This window comes from Varroa jacobsoni, unplaced genomic scaffold, assembly GCF_002532875.2.
Source record: "Varroa jacobsoni isolate VJ856 unplaced genomic scaffold, vjacob_1.0 scaffold_916, whole genome shotgun sequence".
In the NCBI taxonomy this organism is placed as follows: Eukaryota; Metazoa; Arthropoda; class Arachnida; order Mesostigmata; family Varroidae; genus Varroa; species Varroa jacobsoni.
The window spans coordinates 147,288-171,046 of record NW_019213818.1 but is presented as its reverse complement, the minus strand read 5'-3'; the positions used below and the strand labels follow the sequence as shown (position 1 = coordinate 171,046).

General features: G+C 39.7%; 1 protein-coding gene across 1 annotated transcript in view; it reads right to left on the bottom strand.

The window, feature by feature from the left end:
- The window catches only part of LOC111264951 (uncharacterized), a gene marked incomplete at its 3' end in the record, with an annotated part of 47,894 nt that continues 24,135 nt past the window's right edge, over positions 1-23,759 (bottom strand). Inside the window, 8 exon segments of the mRNA XM_086970259.1 lie at positions 1-731; positions 1,006-1,235; positions 1,321-1,576; positions 1,735-1,962; positions 2,356-2,550; positions 4,031-4,090; positions 7,390-7,707; positions 20,687-20,968. Coding sequence (XP_086826385.1) covers positions 1-731; positions 1,006-1,235; positions 1,321-1,576; positions 1,735-1,962; positions 2,356-2,550; positions 4,031-4,090; positions 7,390-7,707; positions 20,687-20,852 — 2,184 coding nt within the window.

The window sequence follows — 23,759 nt, the reverse complement described above, 5'->3', positions numbered from 1 at the left end:
GGAGGCTTCACTAGATGCCTCAGTAGACCCTTCGCTGGAAGCTACTGTCGAGGCTTCACTAGATGCCTCAGTAGACCCTTCACTAGAAGCTCCTGTGGCAGCTTCACTAGTTGCTCCTGTTGAAGACGCCGTGGAGGATTGTTCCAACATTTCGGTAGAGGATTCAGTAGTTTGCTCGGACGGGGGAACACTTGTTGTTTCTTCGGAAAGAGCTTCCGTGGAGCTGCCGCTAGACACCTCACTTGAAGATTCTACAGTTGATAATTCACTTGAAGTATGGGTAGTTGATGATTCTTGTGGTGGAACGTCACTAGAGCTCTCCGTGGACGTATTTTCCATCGAAGCAAATAAGAAGAGGCTGGTCATTTTCGAAGGTTCGGTGCTCGATGCAGTCGCAGTGTCGGCTGCTCCCTCTGAAGAAGCCTCAACTGTGGTTGTGCTTTCAGTAGAACCAGTCACTTCACTTACTGCTTCGAGATCTGGAATCGTTGTTGTAGACACTGATTTAACGTCATCGGAAGGAATGGGAGTGGTACCTGTTTCGTCCTCTTCGTCTTCGCACATATAGTTACAGCAAATGTCCTTTGTTGGTGGCAATAATGTACAACCGTCCTCAACACATTCTTCTACAGCACAGACAAGTTCCTCGAAGAGGCATGTGCAACTCTTACAAGGGTCATCCTGAGGTACCGTTGTGTTGTGCGAATACGTTTTGCCGTCGATGACGCAATCTGCGAGAACAAATAAAATCCAATTTGAAAACATGTATTACGTATATAATTATAGGACATTTATCAAGCTCACCAACAAGCATACAAACATTATGATAGAAAACGTATCTGCCCAGTAACAAAGGGTCTATAGCTTTATTCCCTATCCATTTTGTCCGATCATGTTTTCTTATCGGTAGTAAAAAGTGTCTGTGTATGTAGTGAGTCACTATACAATTGCTATACAAGCTTGTCGGTACTTCATATTTCACGGTCGACTATTATAGCAATTTACCATTGAGACTGGGAGCCGGCGTCGTTTTGTCTTGAGGGCAGTCGTAGTAGGGGCAGCACTGGCTATCTTCCTTGACCACCTTACAATTCGAAACGTCCTCTTGAGGCTCATGGCAGGAGATGTGATCACACTGAATTACACCTTCGGCTCCACATGTGCAGTTGGCTAAGCACGGGTCTTTCATCCGAATAGTCTCACTTATTTTGTACACCACGCCGTCGACATCACACCTGGAAGAACTGAGAAACTGTGTTATTGCACTATGTTCAAACGATTTTCTATCCGCCAAATTATGTGCTACACAGAGGAACTTACTCATCGGCTCTTCCTTGCTCCTCTCGGGACCCGCCATCGGAGATCCGTGTGGTTTCCTCAGCTGACGCCGTTGTTGCTTCCGAGAAAAATACAGGTTGTTCCGTTTCAGCAGTAATAGCTTGAGACCCTAGGTCAGTAGAGGAAGTTTCGGTTGCGAGTTCAGGTGAACTAGATGCTGACTTCGGCGTGGTGGTAGTGTCTTCCATTTCTACGGCTGTGGCCTCCTCAAGAGGCACAATTGTAGTCGTCGTAGGGCCTGCTCAGAAAAAGCATAGTATGATGAATAACGGTTTCTGTAGTATGATTATTTAGCAGAATGATAAGTGCATGTTGCTGTAATGACGAGGGTATATATGATAATGATTTCCTAAAGGAGATGATAATTCGATAACTGAGTTACAATGATGTGCTTACAATCAAATTTGGTGGGACAGCATTCTCCTTCTTGAAGTTCTCCAGCGGTGCATCCTGGGGGTGTCTGACACTCCTGGCTCTGACAGATAACAGTATTATTTGGCATGCAATAACAGTTCTGGCACTTGTCGACACTGGGCACTGAGTCACCAGTGACGAACATCATTCCCTCATGCTCACAGCCTCCAGGAGCGACAGTTGTTAAAGTTTCTTGGTCCGCCATAGCAGCTGTAAATTTAAATTAAATAAAAAATAGATTGATATAAAAAATTACACTAAAACAAATGTTTCGGTGCATCTCTATTTTTTATACTGAACTAGGAATAATATTTGGCCTAAAAGCTGGGAACTTGCTCATAAATTATTTGTCTTAGAGTCTCGTAAAATATGGGCCGAAAAATGCGGTCAACAGTTATCGTAAAAGGCCTATTGAATCTCTATGCAGTCATCGTAAACTTCATGTGTTTATATAAAAGTGCATCCACTTATTTGTTCGGATTAAACATTTTCTAAAAAATCTACCATAACTTCTCTTTTCCTGAATATATTCAGAAACAAGATAGTCTTTTTAAAGTATTTATTAATCTATGAGTGACTAATTTATTCGGTGTGTAGGCTTACAGCAATCGTATCTCGAAGGACAACATGTTGGTTTGCGTTTGTTAAAAACTGGCGAGCAGCCCTCAATATGTAGCACGCAGTCTTGAAGGACACAAGCAGAACTGTTCCTCACACAGTAGCATGTCTCACAAGGATTTGTGGGGTCCGCAGGCAGCCTTTGGCCGTCAGTGTAGAACTTGTCGTTGATAAAGCAACCTATGTAAAAGCAGTATGGAATATAATTATGTTTCGTGCTAATTTAGGCTAAAGGAAACTCTAACTCAATTTATACTTCGCTAACTTGTTGAAACAAACGTGCTGAGCAACGGAAAATTAAACTTAACATTTGACTTATTGCCTTCTTTATGACCACGTCTTTATCGTATCAAATTAAATCTTAAGTTTAGATTATCCGCAAATAGCTAAGTTACCTGCCATATACAAAAATATGTTTGTACACGATCTAGTTACTTTACAGACAGGATCTGGTGTTACGGTAAACTAGGATACATTTTCTACGATAAAAAAATGGAATAATTGCAAATCAGGAGGCAATATTTATATTTAAAAAATCACAATTAACGTTTGTTATTGTTGAACTCTCTCAAAAAAAAAAAAGGACCCCTTATGAGGATCCTCCTGTGTGCTTAATTTGCATGCTCCGACAAAAATCTCGTACAGTCGCCTTTTGCGGATCATACTTCTCTCCAAATAACACATGAATTAAACCCACCGTAGAAATCTTCTTGACATTTTCTCTATTAGGACTAAGGTCTCCTACCCACTTCAGGAATAGAGGCGAATATGATTCCATTGTGCAACAAGGGCAAATATTATCGTTCGGTTATCCGTCAATAAATCTTTATCGAGTTTAAACTGGACGTACATACAGCCTAAATCTGTACTGAAAATGGTTGCGTCAACTTAAAAGCGGGTCGGTCAAGTCACCCCCACCCGTCAAGTGACATTAAGACTGGATGAATTAACTGAGCCCGATTACTTTTCACGCTGACCCAATTTAGAAAGTAGTTGAGCAGAACAAATGTTTCTGTAACTGCACCAGTTAACGGCCGTGTGGGCAAGCTATGGCCTTTTTTACATATAACGAACAGCATCAAGCCTTACGGACTACCGTATGTGATTTCTTAGTTTAATTTGTTTGAAGCTGCTAACACCGTGCATACGGGTGCCACCTTGAGATGGCTCGGATCACATTGATATTCCGTTTTCAAGTCCCGTTTAAATGACTAGAATTTTAATTCGTCACACAGCCATAATTTCAGAAGTAAAACTTCATAATATATTATGACATCTTACATGTTATGCTACACATTGACTTATCACACGGATAGAGTTTTTTTTTTTTTTTAAAAAGTGACAAAAAATTGCATTACGTCCAATATTTTCCGTCCGCTGCATATTTATGCTTTTAACGGTGAACTGAACGCAACGTTGGATCGAATTTTCTCAGCAAATGGAAAAAAAGATGAATGTTTTGAATTTTAAGATCAGTTTAACGAATGAAAAAGTATGGCCACGACCGATCGGGTGGCTTGAGATACGGAATCGAGGCTGTAGCGCTCATAATAGCCTCTATATGATCCAAAATGTTTCCATTACTCCCTCCCCACGCTAGCATCAGCATGATATAGATTGCTAATTAACAAATCTTAAGGTGAACTTCTTCTCAGCTTACCTTGGTGATCTCCTGACGGAGCTTCCGTTTCGTATTCATAGTCGATAACAGGGACGGGCACTACGTGATAATTCGGAGAAAAAAGGAACTTACTTGTTTATTACTGGCGGAACTTGCCACAACCGAAACATGGGCATTCGCGTTTACAGATACGCAGTATACCATAACTCCTATGGCAAAACCTTCGTCGTTATTACCCAAAATTATTTAGGTTCTAAAAAAGCGATGATGTGCAGAGAACCTGCAATCATGTTGTTAATCAGAAATTAATCATTGGGTTGTTAAAAAGTATTGATCGTTTTATGCTAAAATTGAAGCAAATACTTTTGTATATTTTAAAATAATATTACTAAACCTGACTAATAAAATTCTGCCATTTTTCTAGTGGTATGATAATCTTTTCATCGTAGAACATCTGTAATTTCTAGAAAAAAAGATTGTAAGTATTACATCTTCCCATTGAAACTAAATGAACACCATTAACGGGGTTCTGCAGGGACCGAAACAGATGATGTTGCAGGATTCGGGTTAAATTTTCCATCCAATATTTTGTAATCTTTGCCGGCTAGCTGAAATGTATATGGTCTGGCATTGACAAGGCAAAAGATAACAGCTTCTTTGTTCCCTAGTTCCAATTGATTTTCCTCAATGACTTATTATTATGTTGTTAGTTGTTGACAGTAAAGGTCCAAATCGATCGTTTTATCAACAACTTTATAATGCACGATTCTTTTTCCGATCCCACCAAACACATAGCATCACCCTGTTTGACGTCAGTCTGAGCCTTGTCACAGATTGTGGCTATTTGATATATTTTTCATCAGCCGCTTTTAAGATGGCTTGATTTTCTTACGTTTTAGTAAACTTTGAAAAGGATTGAGTAAATTATTTCGCCTCAACTAGTGTAGTAGTCAGACATCTTTTTTTTTTTTTTATAGCCAGTTTCGTTTAGATGGCTTAAGCGTGTTTGGTGGTAAATGTTGAATCCTATGGCTATAGAAATGTCGCTTTTCATCCTAGTAATAATAATAATCTCATCAATTTTTTCCTTAATTGGTCGACAATTACAGGGGTCATCTTTTAGACCAAAATTTCTAGAACGAAGCCGATAGAAGCATCTTTCTCGAAGTCATTTTCTCAATAACGCATCCCGAGCGTAAACAGTAGGGACCATTTTATGCGCCTAGGCAGCATCGTAATAAAAAATGTAAAATTTTCGTTCATTCTCAACGTGCTCTATCTTAAGCCTGAAGCCATTTCCATAATTTCGAACTATCTTAGCTTTCAAGTTACATTAACGCCGGCCCACTGTGACTCGTGACATTGCTAGAGAAGCAATTAACTAAAAAACGGTGAATACTTTTTTGACAACCCAATAGATAGATTACCTTGTGTATTGTATTAGTAAGTATGTAAATTAGTAAGTACATTTTTCTTAGCACAAATTTAGCAGTTAGGTAAATTTCTTTAAAATCGACTGCGCCGGCATCTCCATGTAAAGGATGACCATTGATGGCTTCATACCCACACCACAAGGGTTGATTTGAGAGCAAAACATCAAACGTTGTGGACAAAGCAATTCAGAAGAGAGAGCAATTGCTATTGAAAGTATCTGAGCTGGAATATCATTCCGGACCTTTTCTGCCCGAAACGGTCAGCAATGTTCTTCAAGATTTGGGAACCATCGAAATCAGAGCAGTCCAAGCCACCACCGGTTATGACTGAGCCCCTCACCAGGATAAGCTTAGCTGCGCTTGTGTATTTTATATATATATGTATATATATATATGTATGTATATATATATATACATATATATATATATATATATATATATATATATATATATGTATATATGTGCTTAGCGAAATATAAGAAGCCAAGCTGAATACTCAACCTCCTGTTTTTTGGCTGCGCAATAGTCAATGTAATATGTCTATGTTCACTATTAGGCTTTGTACCCTAATTTAACTAGGCCTTAGATAATTATCCGACATTGAAAACAAGCTCTATTTAAAGAGAACGAACTTGGGTGACATAAGTTTCTCAAATATGCATGGTTTTCTCTCTCTTTTACGTTTTTCTTATGTGTATTTTGTCCGCTGACCACTTTTGATACGGTCTTGTCATCCACGGAAGAAACCAGACGGGCAATTTTAATCGGCGGCGGTTGTTGCTACTGCTGCACTGGCTCGGGATTTCAGCCGATACCAACTTAGAGCATTTTTCCTTTCATTAGCGTTCCTTACTCTAGTACATCTAGTGTTCATTCATACTTAAGCAACAAGTTCCGATCAGTGAGGTCAGACCTCCTTAAAATGTTACCTAAAGCCAACGCGGTAAGACCCACTTGAGCAACTTTAGCTTGTAAAAGGATTATTATTAATTCGGAACGGAACACATTTGAACTCCATTTGAGTGATCGAGAGAATGTGTAAAAAAGACAGATTTCTAAGCGAGTCATATATGCAATGTAATCTTAATATTTTCCGCCCTTTACGCTTTTTGCTTTTCACTTAAACTAAATAATAACCTAGAAAGGCGGGTGATCACGATGTAGTAGTTTTATTCTTTCGTCTCAGGCCTAAGAATTCCCTCAATTTATTAGGAGACAGTTGCCGTAGAACAGAGGATCTCTTTGCATAGTGAAAGCTCGAGGGAAAACATAAAAATGCGCACGTAACTGAACTACTCAGGCTCAGCTAAATAGTATTAAAATACTGCTATATATATATGCATGAACCAATGAAAATTTCGCCTATTACTAGGCATGTGGGTTAAGTAAGCTACAAATCATCGGACAGGGGACCTGGCAATATAAAGTTCACGAGAAAGCAGCAATTTGTTCAGATTCACGTACAAGCTAGGACAAATTATTTTGGAGACGTATTATTGTGTAGAGGTATCGCATTCATTGACTTAGTTGCATCTTCCAGAGTAGTAATCTGCATTTGGGCTGATTGGATTGAAGATATCCACAACCGACGACCTGTGATTGCAGTAAAGTGAAGCCCTTTCGAGATTTGCATTGTTGTCGTATATATAACACTGGCTATTATTCATTTCATACATGTGTATGCATATAATATTTGGGTTCGTTTGTATCGGGTGTATAGAATCAGTATGGAAGTTAGTAGCGAGACAAAAGCAAAAACAATCAATCTATACACACACACGCGCGCAAATGTATCTACCCTTTACATACATAGGTCACTAAGTGGTATCGGCTGTGTGCGAGCGATGACGGTTTGGGCCCGCCGGTCAGGAGGCCACGGGTCAGTCAGGACAAGTGACCATCGCGATTTTGGGCCAAAGCGTCAGGTTTTAGCGACAGTAAATTTAAAAAAAAACGTTTATTTACCGAACGTATTTTTGGTTTTGTCTGATGCTGATGGGTCTGATGGGCTTTTAGAATTTTCAATGGCGTCAGACATACCGGAAGGACAGTCCACCTTTGGGCAGCACTGGCCTGGCTGCTTTGTGATCGTGCAATCCTCGCCCAGTGCCTTTACGTATGGACACACATTCAGGTAGCACATGAGCATCGAGTCCTGACATGTGCAGTTAAGGCAAGGCTCCTGCGTCACGATCGATGCTCTATTCTCATAATGTGAAAAATTGTACGTGCATCCCATTTCGCTGCGTGAACGACGTGGCTTACTCTGAAACTTTGCAGGAGCTGAAAATACAAAATATACCATGGAAAATATATTATGTTAGTCGTCATTAGAGACAGTGTGTTACACTTCTCTAGAGCCTCTAAAACTGTTTGTATCGAAGTATTAATCCTCCTCTTGGCCGTTAATATGTCCTCAATTCGCTGTCTAAAAATGCTTGAAGATCATTTGCTAGCAACTATTACATATGTACATATGCCGGTAAGTATAGTTGTGGTGTTCCGCTCCGAGTTTGAACCGCTGGATGCGTAACTTAATGAAAGGTGGTTATTGCGGCGTAAGTTTCTGAAGGTGCTTCACTTTCTCTAACGACACTGCACAGACACGTACGCGGTGGTGGCTCGAAAATGTTGTTACAGATATTGGACAGTGAATGTAAAGTGCTATTTAATAGCAACTCGAACGATATCACTGTTAGCTCTGGAAAGGGCAAAAGTGGTAAGAAAGGAAATTCTTCTGGGCTGAACTAGTATTTGCAAGTAGTATTTTGCCATAGCAGCCAAACAAGAACCATGAATTGTTCCGCTTGGCCATAAATAAAAAAAAAACGTGAAGGACGGGATCGATATCAATAACGTGACAAGTCAAGTGTTCATATCTATTGTTATACTGTCTGTATTTACTTAAGTGGTTTCTACAAAACGTAAGGCACGTTCTGGTGCGCGGATAATTTCAGCTGTCAGCTTGGTGCTCAGTGCGATATCGTTCTCGAGGATCATTTATCAGGAGTCAACTATTTACTAATTATAGTAGGCTTGGCTAGAGAGCTATTCCTCTTACACTTCATGAGGACTACGGCGGAACAGAATAGCTTAATCTATGATCTTACGTTTGCAGTGGTGATGATCATAATTATAATTAAGGCATAGTTCACAACGAGAAAGTCATCCACTCGCAATTTGCCATTGCTCTAGCACATAGCGCCTTCATTACCTATGACTTCTTAGCTTAGAGTATTTCGTTCTTTCATTGCTGTTAGAGTTATGTGTGATCTCACTTGCCGTCAACGTGAACGTGCTTATACGCAACAGAGCATCATTTTTATTTTGTGATTTTTCCATTTCGAACCGACAACGCTCATGATCAGGTGCATCAGAGCAGATCGGAGGTGTCTGCAATGTACGATCCAGTTGGTCTCGAAATTCTTATAGAATTACACCGTACTGCGCGTAATACAGTTTGACTCAATTTTAGATAGTAAAAACAGGAGGGAGATAATTAAATACGCTGAACAAAATGAAAAACCTTGCTCTTCGAGTGAGTTATTCCGGAAAAGCTGCGTTTAATTCCGCTTAGCGTATGGGAAAACCGTTGTCATCATGTCGCGCTAGCTACTGATCCAGCTGGTTGCTATCAAGCTCGATCTGCGGCCGATCCAAATGACCACCGAAAAGCTGTATTATTCCATCTGAGTAACCCAACACGGTACACATGTCAGATCGAAGATTTTCCGAATAAGTACCATATTGTTTGTATGTGAAAGCTCACCCTTTTACGTTCATACATTGAAATTGATTTATCCATTTCGGTGTCCCGCGGCTTTTGTTAAAATCAAATCCTCTATATTTTCAGCTTAAATATCGACTCCAAGTTGTAGGTCGTTTCGCAAGCGGGCATTTCGTGTACGGGTGTATAGTACGTGTTAGTAGGATGGCACTTTTCCCCTAAGAGTATTGCTGGGAAGCTGTGTGTGGACATTCTTATTTTCACTTTCTATATTTATATAAACGGTCCATCCACTTTACCACTGACGCAAGAGACGCGAAGAAAGCGCTAAGAATTTATCAACTCTGATTCAATGGTCCCTAGATAGTCGACAAGAGATTCAAAACACTCAAGAGTTGCACTTCGCTAAAGTGACAACAATAAACGAACCTCAATAGCTCCGTGGGCGAGAATGTAAATATTTTTAAGTTCTAACAAACGTACGAACAGATATTAAATAAAGTAATTTTCAAAACAGTCGGGCAGGAACATCTGTAAGAGTTGATCAGACACAGAAAGTAAATGATGTGTTGACTCCTCGCAGTACTAGCGGTCTGTCCAAGATATAGGCCATATGTTCGGTAATAACACATATTTTTTAACGAATTAAAATATCTAGATAGAGAGAAAAAAAAACATTGTCTCGGATGGGTGCTGGAAATGGCGCATGCTTATGTCCCGATAAACAATTTAACTTTCAACCAACTTCCTAATATCGAAGTGTACGACCGAAAACTCTCCGGTAACGGTCCGAAAGTTATCGACGGAAACCATCTGTTCGAGTAAAACGCTATAAAACGTAAAATCACATTTGCGTCAGCTAGCTCCGTTCAAATCTGTACATTCTACACCTTAATCGTCGCTACGCTTCTTTCCACTTGACTATAATGATGGTTTTGAATTTGTACTAAAAATAAAAAAAAAAAGGTATTACTATACTGTAAAGTAATTACTTTACAACATCCACGCTTTTATAGCTCTCGAGTCGATCTTTTGACGCGTCTACGTATGTTAAGGGAGAAGTTATCGGTTTATTGGAATTTCACTCATTATAGGGTAATTCTCATTTCAGGATGAATTGTCAGGCTATTGTTTCAACGTCAGGTCGTCAGTGTTACAAAGTGACAAACAGAAAATCCCTTGAAGAGGTCGTTCCTTTGTTTGACCTAGCCTTATCTTCCTTTAGCACTAAGCTCTTGACACTTGTAATTGTAGCAGTATGCTAAACGTAAGAAAATACTTCGTGAGGTAAATTAACAATGGCAGCATTTTTATATTATATTTATTTTTAATATATATATATATTTTTTAAATTTATTGTATTTAATATTATATATTATTTTATATTATATAAGCTTACGCTTGCTATAAACACAAACTGTACACCGCAATTAGTGTGCGAATCTGGTAGAACCTAGAAACACGATGACCACTAATTTAGTCGATTAATCATTCTTATACAGTCCTTATCAAACATATGTGGCCTTCTACAATTTACTAGCCTGGGGTCCTACTACACGTATGAGTAGAACTATTCGGCAAATTCTATGCCATCTGATGTCCATTATACTGGACTGCTCAGAACCTTTGAAACGATATAACCACCCAGCGAGAACATAGACAACGCCCCATTCGCAGACTTTCAAACAACAGCGATTGAAGCCGTCTAACAAGTAGCATTTTTATTATCAATAAATGTGATATATTGTCCTTGAGGAGCGGTCTACGGCATTTTTTCCTTGGAAAATTTCATTTTTCACCCTTAGATAGATTTTGCTTTTACATTAACATGTCTTATGCAGAGGGTGCTGTATGGGGAGCACGCAATGATCTTCGTTTGATCCTTGAAATTTGAGTGTCATGTTTTTGGTGTAGAAGTGCGTTTTTAAGAGGACTTTTATTTTGCTCACAAGTTTACTTCTTTTTGTTTGGAAAATTAGCTGCTGCCTGTGATTACATTTTTGAAGGTAAATTCGCGATCTGTAAGTCCTTTTGCCCCCGAAACAGTGTATTTCTTTTCTTTAGCCCAGCTATAAGATCCTAATGAATTCCTCAACGATCAGGAGCAACTCGCTCGTAATACAGACCAAAGTAGACGTCCAATTATTTTAGATGTTTGTCTAGAATGAGTTTACAAGTTACGTCCGAGCGTCCTGAGATTGCAGTCTGCTTTTTTTCTCAAAAACAAAGCGCGCGCTCACCAATATTATCTTTGTTAGTGTGTCTTTGGCAATTGACTGTTGACAACTGTTTGTTAGAAAGGCAGAATGCTAAATAAATATGTCATTTCGAAGGCATGTGTTTTTCTGTCGTTAGCCGATCTCAGAATCCGGTAGCCCTTCCAATTGTTAGAAAAGCAACTGATATTAATGGTGAACTTCTAAGTTTCTGTCGTCTACAAAACTTCTCAACCGTGTTGGCTCACAGACGTTTATACCGATTTGATTGACAACAGAAGTGATGAAGCTAAACCGCGATGACGACATAGAAATATAGGTATCAAAACAGGAAAGCGTATTTAATTGTTTCTGTTTCTATTTCTATTTATAAGATGTTAAATTTCATATAGTGTATGCAAAAGCGGAAAAAGCCACCAGATCGAAAGTTCAATAGAAGACAATATTTTTGACATCTATTAACAAGCAACATTATGTTTTCAAGTTCATTTTATACAGCGCGTCAACACAAGGGCATGCAAAGTGAAAGGCATCTAACATCAAGATTATGTTATAGAAAAAAAAATAACTATCTAGAAACGTCGCGGATATTCCCTGGTAATTAGTTTTAAACATTCATTATCTGTTCGTCGGACGAGCTCTGAACGCGATAAAACAATCTAATGCCACACAGTGATTATGGATTACGAGCAGGAACGTCTTTCTTTACTACGATCACATACGATTCTTGGGTCTCGAAACATAAGTGTTGCATGAACTTAGCGTACCTTTTTGAGGTAAGTATCGCTCGTATTGACGTTGTATTGACTTTGCCGTTTTTTTTTTCAAGGACAATTCCTTACCCATTTTGGGTTATGCGATTTTTTGTGGCCACCTTGCCATCACTGCAGTGTTCAGGGAATCCATCGACATGGAAGCTGCACAAAAGCGACAAACAGTAGCAAAAGTGTCGCGTGCCGACACTTTGTTTACTGCTGTCATCGAGAAAATGAATCTTTCGCATCGTGCCTTACCACGAACACGACATCGCTCAACAAGAAATACTAAAATTGGATCATTGGCAAAATTTCTAGAAGCAGCTCTGAAGCGCCTTACCGCGTCGACGTTCAAATCAGCCAACCTATCGATTACGATCAGGAAGTGCTTGACCCCTAAGCCTGTGCATGTGTCGCATAGATAAAATCCACTGTTCCTACATATACATTCTCAAGCGCTGCTTGGAAATCCGGTGCAAACAGACGTCGACAATAGATCTCCAAAACGTCATGTTCTAATACGATAGTGATTACAAATAAGAAACTATCTTAATATGGCAGTTTGAATTCGGTAAAAACAGTTATCCGGTGTTTGATGGTGGTACTGCTTGACACGGCTTGTCCCCGCACGAACTCCATCGAATCGATGGAATGACAAATTGATGGGCTTAAAATCTATCCAAATCCCAAACGATAAATAACTAAACGCAATAGATACAAACATATTTGAGATAAATTAAAATCTACTGCTGATTTCGTACAGCCAATTTAGTCTTTCATCTTTCAAAAAAGCAAAGCTAAAAAAAAAAAGCCCACACCAGAAAATAGTGATGATTGTAATTGCCACTTAGTTATCTAAAAGGTTACGTAATCAAAGCACACAGTATGACTTTATATGAACAGTATGTCTTACCCGGTAGAATATTGGAGTATTGCCAACGCCTTGGATCAGCGGCCAAGGGTAAAGTACACATGCGCGTACTAGAGATCTAAATTCTGATCAAATCATCTCCCTAAACACAAAGACTATCGACTAAAACATCTCTTTTTTCGTACAGAGCGGATCACACAATAATAGATTGGTCATCTTCTTTCGCGTCAATGGAGTCCATTTGAGATCACCAACATCACCAATTTGTCGTTTCGTAACAGACAAAGGTGACACCATGAGCATATTACAGTATTTATTGAATATTTTGATTTTAACGTTTTTTTTTTTTTTTTTCTGTGAAGAAGGGAAACGGCACTACGATTAATGTTATCTTTATTGATAGCGTACGCTGTTCTGGTAAGCTAGGAACTCCAACTTTGAACGAGTTGGCAACACTTTTGTTGTGAACTTTAATGTGAAGGGACAGTAACGACAATTTAATCATTGGGATAGGAACCTGTGAAGCTACCAACTGTTGCCCCCCACACATGACTAATGATACTATTCCGTCAGATATCGGAGCGGATATTTTCATCAGAGGACGTCCCGTGACTAGACTTCGTAAGGTAGATAGGATTGAACGAACGTAAAAACCAGAAACAAAGTTGTCATGTTGATAAAATGCTTCGCTCACATTTGGAAAAATCCACTTAATGTAAAAGTATCAAATCTGATGGAAATTAGTTGGGCTGTAAATGAGCATCGAAGAAAAAAAACGTTATGAGGCAATAAATGCGGGCACATTAGTTATTGTTGGTGATTAATAGGCAGTAATTGCTATAGGCCTTGTTCATTAGCGTCAATGAAAGTCTAACAGAAAGTAACTATCCTATACGTTCAAAATTAGTTAGTTTATGTCGCTAGCCCTGTGTTACCTCTTCGAAGAAATATTGCCGCTCTTTGTGGAAACTCTAAGCTGTAAAAGAACTAGAGTCCCTTTGTTCCGCTTTACCTCTGAAGCAATTTGTTGGAGCGGTTTCTCCAGTGGAGAACTATTATTCAGACGACCCAGGTGATCATTTCGATCTGAACGGCATTAAGCCCTGTTTATATTTGGGACACACAGAAAATCGTGCCGAAAAATAACAGACGAATGCCATACACAAGTTTTGAATCATCTCAATGAAAGTTTCCTGTTTAAAACGAAGAATAAAGAGTCATTTCGACAAGATTCAAATTGCTGTAGTATTTCAAACAGTCCCGATAAAATCCACTTGTACCGAACAAGCCTGTTTCAGATGAGCACGACAAAAAAAAAAGTTCTAACTTGCTTGATGTAGCAAATATCGGTCATATCCAGTTGCCGAGATTAAAGTACTGAAAGTTAATTAAGGCTATTTTAGCCTGCCAGATGACTAATACCGTTGTGATGATGGCGACCAGGACAGTGGCGTCGCAGAGTAACAGTTCGCTTTATCAACCGGCCAGACCGTTGAGCCGATAAGTGGCAAGTCAGAGATCGTTTCCTTCGGCTGAGATCGGTACTTAAGTTTTTATTAGAGGGGCTGCGTACGTAAAACACAACCATTGCGTGGATCTATTCGACGCAGTCAGCGCCAACGCTAATAGAGACGCATAACGGTCGCGACATTTCTTTCCCTGCTGTCTACGAAACAATAAAAAAAAAACGATTGCCCTGATAAGTTATCTGTATTTACAACTGTCTCGAAAACTTACACTATCCATAGGTAATTCATAACACAATGTATTTTTTGTAAATTCTTCTGTTATTTATTAGTACGAAGATATCGTTTTCTACCAGCATATGTGCACAACAAATCTATACACACTGAACGACCATCAAAATAATCCGTGGCCGACTTCTTAACAACGCCTTATATTTATTCTTGTCAGTGACGTTAAAAACGGATTTTCCCAGCTGTAGTGCAGCAGCAGCAGCAGCAGCATCGAAAATTAAATGGTACACATCTGCCCGAGATGTATTCTTTTGTTGAGAATGCTGATAGTGGTCATAATACCAAAAAATCTGTAAAAATCACGTTTAAAACTTGTTGTGCTTAGAGTTCTAGGGTTTATATAACGGCAGAACGATTCGCAATTGAAGACTGTCCGTAATCTACAGCTGTCCGTAACCGCAGCTGTGTTTAATGCTTCGAACGTGAACGTTTGAATATTGGAAATTCTTAAAATAGGAGAACTTATCTATAGGAGAACCCATTTTTACCACTAAGAAGTCTTCTTTTTACTACAAGTGATTTGTTCTGCCATAGTCTATGACTAAACGTTGCTAAAGTTCTAGCGGAAAATCTTTTCCGCTCCTTATCCGACATCTCGTAGCCTAGTTATGTGAGTGATATTAGAAACACTATCATTATTTGTGACGTCATACGCAAAAGGCCTGGATAGTCTGGGCGAGCTCAATTAAAGCTTTTAAGAAGCGGGTGTCGATCATCTTTTCGAGCTAAGAAGCCTATAAGATTTGCGACTTTCCCAAATTAACAGGATTTGAACAAAACTCCATCCTGCACTATTCTATAGCCTCTGAAGAGACACCTCTGACAAAGCTTCCAATTTACAGACAATGGAGCTTAGCCTTGTGGTTTAGATTGCAGTGCTTTTGCATCGAGGGCCTTTGATGAAAGAGGCTACTAGAAGCAGTTAAATTCAAAAAGACGTCCAGCATTAGATGCACGTGGTGGATGGGTATGGGACTGGCTGGTTCCATTTTGTAATCAGCTGAGATACTTGCTAGGTATAATAAGTGAAGAAGACATGCTCGTTACTCGGCCGATACGAGCCATCATGCTCGACGCACAAAGTGAACTTTAGGGCCACGATACGCACGCTTCTCACACTAATCGCTTCGTTTTTCTCTACTGTAGTCACCAAAATGAGAGGTCGTGATTGCTCCTTGAGCTCGCCTGGTGATGCGCTACGATTTAGGTGCTCATTGATCATGATAGAGCAATAGAAGGAATAAGATGCTCCGGACAACTAATGGTTCAACAACATCATGTTCTCGTTCTTTCTTACGACAGAAGCATAACTTTTATACTTTTTTTTTTTTTTTTTTTTTTTGGTAACGATTTTTCAATCGATAAGTCCTATGTGGGCGATACATTACGCCTTTTATGCAATTGTCATGAGGCAACTAAGGCAGTAGTGAAGTTGGACGACCCCTTCACCAATAACTGTCTCGAGCTGAATTTTACAGGTGGTCTATGTCTTTTATCGTATGCGTGTTTACGACGATAGTATGATAATAATAAAGTTGTGTTATACAGATAGATAGGTACCTCCGCCGAGGCATTGTGTTTGAAGATCGGCTAGAAATTTGAAGAACTAGGCGGGTGAGTTCAACCTCACGTATCGCAAATGCGCAACTGTGGAAGCCGACCATTTGCTTTATATATACAAATAAAATTTTCTGAAAACGCTTGCGAATTGACCGAGCCATTCTAATGACTTATCATGCAACAAGTTGGAACAGGGCGCAATGACGCGCTCATATCGGTCATTGACAACATTTCACGAGGCTTCCCATGGGCGTTCGCATCAGTCGGTGCGGTACTTCTAGCTGATTTCACTTTTCCACTACAACCTCAACTAACATAGCCTATGGCAGTATTATTTTTCGGATAGCAGCATCGAGGAGCCTACCGAAAGAAGTTACGGCACGGTCACTTCACACTGAATCATCACATTCATATAGAGGAGTTGTGAAGTATTCATTCAACCGACGTAAAGCGAGCACTTTTCGATAGGTGCGTACACTTCACCACCGTCCGTTGTTTACCGCCTGAAAGCTTTCACGCCCCAATGGGCCCACAAGAAAAGCTGGCTGGCTGGCTGGCTGGCTGAGTCGCCGAGGAAGCCAAGTTGAAGGGGCAAAAGCCGTAGGGCAATGTCATAGTCATTCTCCTGCTTATAAAACCTCTAGCGTCCCCCTAGGGAGACCTATAGGAGTTATAAAAAAAAACCGGTATGTCTTCAGGGGCCTATGTGCTAGTGATTAATAGCTGATTAAATTATTTGTGGTTATATAGTGAACAGATTACTGTTCTGTTTAAGTTTTGTTTATAAGTTTAAGTTATGTAGATAACGACGTTCTAAAAGTTCGCGCTTTTATATCAATGGCTGTTCTAGTCCCATAATAGTGAATAAAAGGCAATTTACGATTTAGCTTACTTCACCACGTTAAATCTGACTTACAAATGGACGATAGATGAAACAAGAATGCATAAACACAGGGCCACAAAAATGGTTTAACTATAGATATTTGCTTCGAGCCGCAACCGCTAATTACCATAGATTAGGTTATATTAGAGAAACATGGATCTGTAACATAGCTAGCACGATTCAATAAGGCAGTGTTATCTTGTTCGAAATTAATTACCCCCCCCACCCCTCTCTTCGTTCCCTCAACCTTTAAAATATTGAAGAAAAAGAAGATTTGAGAATGTTTGACGAACACTCAAACAGCTCTGAAAGGTAGCGATGTTTAGACTTGTCGCAATTAACGGTATTATTTACTCCATTGTAGAATACACATGCACTGTTGAAACGTTATTTGGGTCTACTTGTCAAAAGTTACTCAGATTTATCTGTTCGCTCAAAACTCAGCCAGCGTTACCGTCTGAACCGTCATGCTAGTTATTGCGGTAATAATAGATACAAAGCAAAATAAAGACTGTTCATCTACTTCGAGCAGGTGAAGCGTATACCATATATATGGAAAATGATGTCTATTACAGGAGCATAAACATATTTCAGCTTGGCTAAACGTATATATATAGACACATTGTCATATTTTGGTCTTCATCAAAAGGTGTTCACGTCACACGTAAAGTTGGGGCAATCCCATTCGACGCCACATCATCAGACTTCACCGTTCGACTTTTCTAGGGTAATGTTTTTCACTCGAATGATGATTAGCACTACTTCAATTGAATTTTATCTGCCTTCCGTACTTGACACTTAGCAACACGATGAAACTGGTCATCCACGAATCAGCTACAGAAGAGCGTCTGACAAATCTGTACCGTCGCGCCACGCTGACATCGATTTCAGAAGGCAACAACACAGACGTTTATTGGGCCGTACGGTAGACGACAAGTGATAGAGTATTTTTAGCTGTACAGACGCCACTTCACGTTACAGAACGGATATTCTAAAATGTCACATCGATAAGTTTGGATGTCTCAATCCGAATCTTCGTGTACAAAGCCTTCATCGTATTCGTCCGACATGCTTCACATGGCAGTGATGTGACAAATACAAGAGATAACAGATGTACTAAAATTGAAGTATGGGGGGTACCGGTTGTCGAGCAGTTTTGATAGCCACTGTGACGGACTGGGCAGGACGCCAGATTCGCAACCATAGAATCTTCAATTCGACCGAGTGATTTTGCAAATTATTTTAGTTTTTAGTTTCAACTTTTGTCGGATACTTACATTTGATCAGAACAAATATTACACGCTCCGTACTTATAATACTAAGTAACTGGAAAACGTCCGACGTGATATAAACACTATCGTCGCTCAGTGCGAAAGCGTCGGGGGTTCCATCAAAACACTGGCAGTTCATACTTCGGCTCAGTTTCACAGAAAAGAAGAATACGATCATGTGTGTACGGTCTTTTAGTCTAATTCACTGTTCTGCATCTATCATGCATACGTCAACCGCTTATTGATTCATACTGAAATTTGATGTAAATAAAATAACAACCTAAAGCTGGATAAAAGCATAAATACAACTTTGTTTAAATTAATTCTATTTCTATTTCCGTGCGGCAGTTAAAATCGTGTAAAGCTCAACTTCCGACCACCTCGCACAAATGCGATGAACGACATTATCTAAGTAGTTATATCGTTTTTTTTTTTTTGCTAAAACTTGCTTAAGACGTTTAAACCGGACCGAAAATAATCACACCACTTCGTGTTCTTCAAGCCTAACAAACTTCCCGATTTCATGCAGACATACCGTTATAGCCGTTATGATCCGGCCGGCTTGCACTAAGAAACAACATGTATGCATCAGGTATAAAAGTGCCTGGTTGAAATCAGAATTAAATAGATGATAAAAGTAATTAAATATTCATTTACGGATACTTTTCAAATATTACTACGGGCAAAGTCTAAGCAAAAAACACAGGTTTCGATGGCAAAAGCGGGTGCAAGATGGCAAATCACACCAACTGAAGTTCCAGACTAACTTTCTGAGCTAATAGCCAATACATCGGGGACGCATCCTGTTTCCCGCTACTGCCACTAGACAGTTGGCCCTCCTATAAGCCACTGCGGGCAGACATCGACACAAAGACCACAGCTATTCACACACTGTTCGTGTTCTCCGTTAAATAGTTACTGAAATGGCCTCTAAAGTTACGCGGCGGTCATACAGCCGCGACGAACCAAGTTATATATAGCGAAGCACCAACAATCTACTGGGGCGGGTCGCTTATAGATGGGCTCACTTGAAATCGGCTGATAAATGTCAAACAATTCCTTTCTTGTGTTGAGCGAATCAAAGAAACAACTACGGCTATTGGATTATGTCGCAATGCAGTTTGGAGTTTTTGCATACGACCGTTAAGATAAATTTATGTGAATATGATCGCCTGAAAATAGTGATAAAAGTTGAAAGACGTCGAAAAGTTTGGCCTCAGATTTACACGTGAAGTCCGTAACATCTGTGATTCCAGCGTGTGTTCTTACTGAAAGAGGCGGGTTTCTAGGTGTGAAGATCTTTGTAATGCCAGTTCGCTAGCAGGCGGTACGGTAATAGAATGACGAGGAAAGAGTGGATCGGCATTATTCGTTGCTCTGCTCGTTCTGCGCTTTTAATATTTAACACCAGTGTACACAGCCTAGAGTAGAAAAAGTATGCCGAAAACATTAAGAAATCCTATTTAATGTAGGTAAACTCTTGTAGATCTAGTCAAAAATCAGCTGAATCGTAATAAGTATCATATTTTTGAAGATAAACAGTGTATACGTCGACGAGTTGAGATAAATTCATGCATATTTCATTTTAACGTGATTCATTGATATGTTTCTAACATGGCGGAATATCGTAAGAACGTCCCTAAACATTCGCTTAAACGAACCACTTTGTTGATGCGAAAACATTGTAGGGGCTCTAACTGAACAATGTGCAAGTTTCAGACTGTGCACGGGCCGGGATTAGCTGCACACGTACAAAATTCGTTTGGCAAAGTCGAGATCGATGGGGTACATGCAGTGTGGTTGACAGTTAATGGTAATAAAGAGGCCGAGATAGCTATGACAGCAGAAATAAGGAGGTCAGCACAATGTTTCGATAGGGAATCGGGATCACGGTCATAGGGTAACTGCGGTGGAGCTGTTGGTGTATACAAACAATTACGTTACACTGGCTGTGCCAATAAATGATATCTCAACATCATTTATTAGGATATGCGTTGGTTCTCCGTGTGTTTCGTCAACATCGTAAACGAAATCTACCATATGAGTAAAAATAATAGAAATAAAGGTCATTGAGCATTAGTATAGCTTAGACAAGAGTTTACCCTAGAAACAGTTTGACATCGACTAAAACAGCAGGAGAGGAAAATGTGGCAAATCAAAAGTGGTAAGGTACAGCGTCTCCTCCTGTAACAGTGGTTAACCCTACCGGTTAGACAGCTTACCTGAATCTACAACCGAGATGGTGGTTATTATGGAGTACACAACGACGAGAATGCTAACTGAAATGAGAAACCCGTTTTGGTCTGAAGGCGACATTGTCCGTGACGGGGACAGAGTCCGAAGACGTTTCCGCGGCGGCACGACGGCCGCCGCCCGTATACTCTCCATTCTGACGTCTAATAGAGACTCCCCTCCCTCGCCCCGAGCTGCCTCTTCCGGCAGCGGTTTTGAGCACGTTATTGCTGAATTGTGCTGGCCTGTTGAACGCCACTCGAATTACTAACCTACAAACACATAAAAAAGATCGAAGTTATTAAAAGGGGCTTGCTGCCTAAACAATTACGTCCAGCTAGACATGGTTATGTGACTTCACTTCACCTCTGGGGGTAGGTAACGGCACAGACTCTGGCGAAACAAACATCTATTACATTACATGGAAGTTCTGCCTCCAATGCAAATGGTAATCGTTAAACAACTATGAATAAATCGTATACATCTATATAGTTGCGTTCAGTTCCTCTTTGTTTAACATAGATTATCGTTTTAACAGCACTTGATTAGTTGCTAATTCATCTAAAAATTGTCTGTGACGGAATATAAAAAAATTGTAGTCTACGCAGGAGGATCGGACAGATAAATTTTGCGGAAGAGCTCTCAATAGAGAAGCCTTTATTTGGTTTTGTCTTGCTAGCTTTTTCCGCTACACCGCATACATTCAGGTAAGCAATCTGTGGTGATCAGAAATGCCTGCTGCGCTAGGAAGCCTGCGCAGTGACCTTAGACACCAAAGCCAAGTCTAGAAAAACCAAAAAGTATTAGGATAATTTCATAATTCCTTTTACCCACTGTAAACACCGCCAGTGCAAAAGAATGACCTTACAGTATCCAAAAGCAGTGACACCGTTCGTTTTAAAGTATCATTGGTTGAAGACTTCCGTCTCCTCTTGCACATTCAGAGTCAAATAGACTCAGTAACAAGATAGTCGTTTAAACTTTAGAAGTGACCTGTTTCTTTGAGTGAAACTGATCAGTTCGGACCGCAAAGACGAACCTGATAGGACACGTACATTTGCTTTTATGCCTGAAAGTGCGAAACACCGACCGGTGCGCGGCTAGTGATCTAGGCGAGCCTTGTAGAAGCAAACTATAAGCAGGTGAGGAAGGTCTAACACGAACAGGCCGATTCATATATTTCTCACGAATCGTCGTCAATGTCATCCAATCATTTCCTGGCATCTTCTGTTATTTCATCCTCTTTATCATGACATACGCGTAATAGTGAACGACGACCAAATACGCTGCTTGGTAATAGATATGCCTGATTAATCTAGGGGTTCACTTGATTGAATTTTTTGTTGAGTACCAGTTATTGACTTTTACGCAGTAACCGTTCATTCAGTACTGTAGACCAAGGATAACGGTTCTATTGTAGAACAGCATTGTACAGTATTGCAAAGTCCTAAAAAAAGGTGCTAAATTCTACATACATTGACAAGGCGCAGGCAAACGTAACGTTCAAAGCATTAGTTGATACATAATTACTTGGGTATATTTCTAGTAACTGTAAAGGCTAAAGCAATTCATTGCGTACGTATTATCTGGCTTTTAAGAACACTCATTGCATAACATATAACCGAAATTTTACGTAGACACCTCCTTAAGCATGTTTGATGTTCGTTTTAAGCCAGCCATGTCAAACTATCTTAGCTAACTAAACATACAATTGCGCTTCTTATGTATCAGGCTTTATCACAAGCGAATTTGGCCAACTTTTTTGAATTAGGCTCGCCTAGCAGACGAAAAGCGCCAGTTTTCTAAAGATTCACAAAACGGAAACTGGTTAAGTTTACGTGCCATTGTTGTAGTGCCATATTGGGCCGTAAAAGTAATAGCAAATTCTACACCTCCTGATTCACTTCGAGCTTTATCAGAGGGCGTTCGATTAGTTTCTACTAATGGAATAACAAATCAAATAAAGGAAATCGTTCGTTTAAAATTTCACTGAATAGTGTCTAGGTTAGAAGGATTGATATCGTTCCTTAATAGTAAAATACTTATTAAAGTAAAGAATAAACCGTCGCAAATTACTTTATCAATATGAGCTATTCAAAATACTATAATACCCTAGATCTTGTGAACAACAACTCTGATCATAAAGATAATTAGTATTTTTTAATTGTCCCAATTATAATGAAATAATTAAACGTATAAATATATTTCTATACTGTATATAAATTTTCTTTCAACTACTCGTTCTTTGACGCTACACAGAAGGTAATCGAAACTAAGTGAATGTATTAGACGAAGAGGCCCTAGACGAACACACAATACATGAATAGTACAAACATTTCAAAAAGCAAGACTGGAGTATTAAAGACCAGCGAGAATGTAACCAAATGTCGGGCCCGAACGACAAAAACGCCTTACCGCAATCGAGGATGCTTTTCATGAAACGAAGCTTGGCTTCGTTTCCAAAAGCTGTGTCGGCACAAACTGGCATTTTATATGTGACTTATTACAGATTTATAATCCAAACACTGAAAGCATGGAAACTGAGTAGAAAATGGGCCCCCGCGTATGGGCCACGTCGAAGTGCGTGTAGTATGATTTCTCTAGCAATTTGAGGAATTTTAGTCAGCAAAACACCCGCCTGGAGCATAAGGTCGTTATAAACGAGGCACGGTTAAATCTCTATTGCCAACGGGAAAGGGACCAAATGAGGGAATGGCGATGCCCTTGAGAGAAATCGAATTCGGTGGCGGTGTCGAGTATGTTCGGAGATAAGGTGATAATAGTACATGTGATCGATATCGAGGGCATCTTCTACTTTGGTATACTCGCAGAAAATGTAACAATAAATGTAGCCCGCTATCTCGAGATCCTCAAGAGATTCACAGAACAATTCGTAAGGCAATCGGAAGTACACAGTCTGGTTATTCAACGACAACGCTAGTCTTCATTGCCATACCTTAATCACTTTTTGGATTGAGCAAAGGAATATCTAACGTTGGCTTCTACGCCTTTATTATTCCAATCATAGTTGGTGTGATTACGGGACTTCCCAAGGCCCAGCAG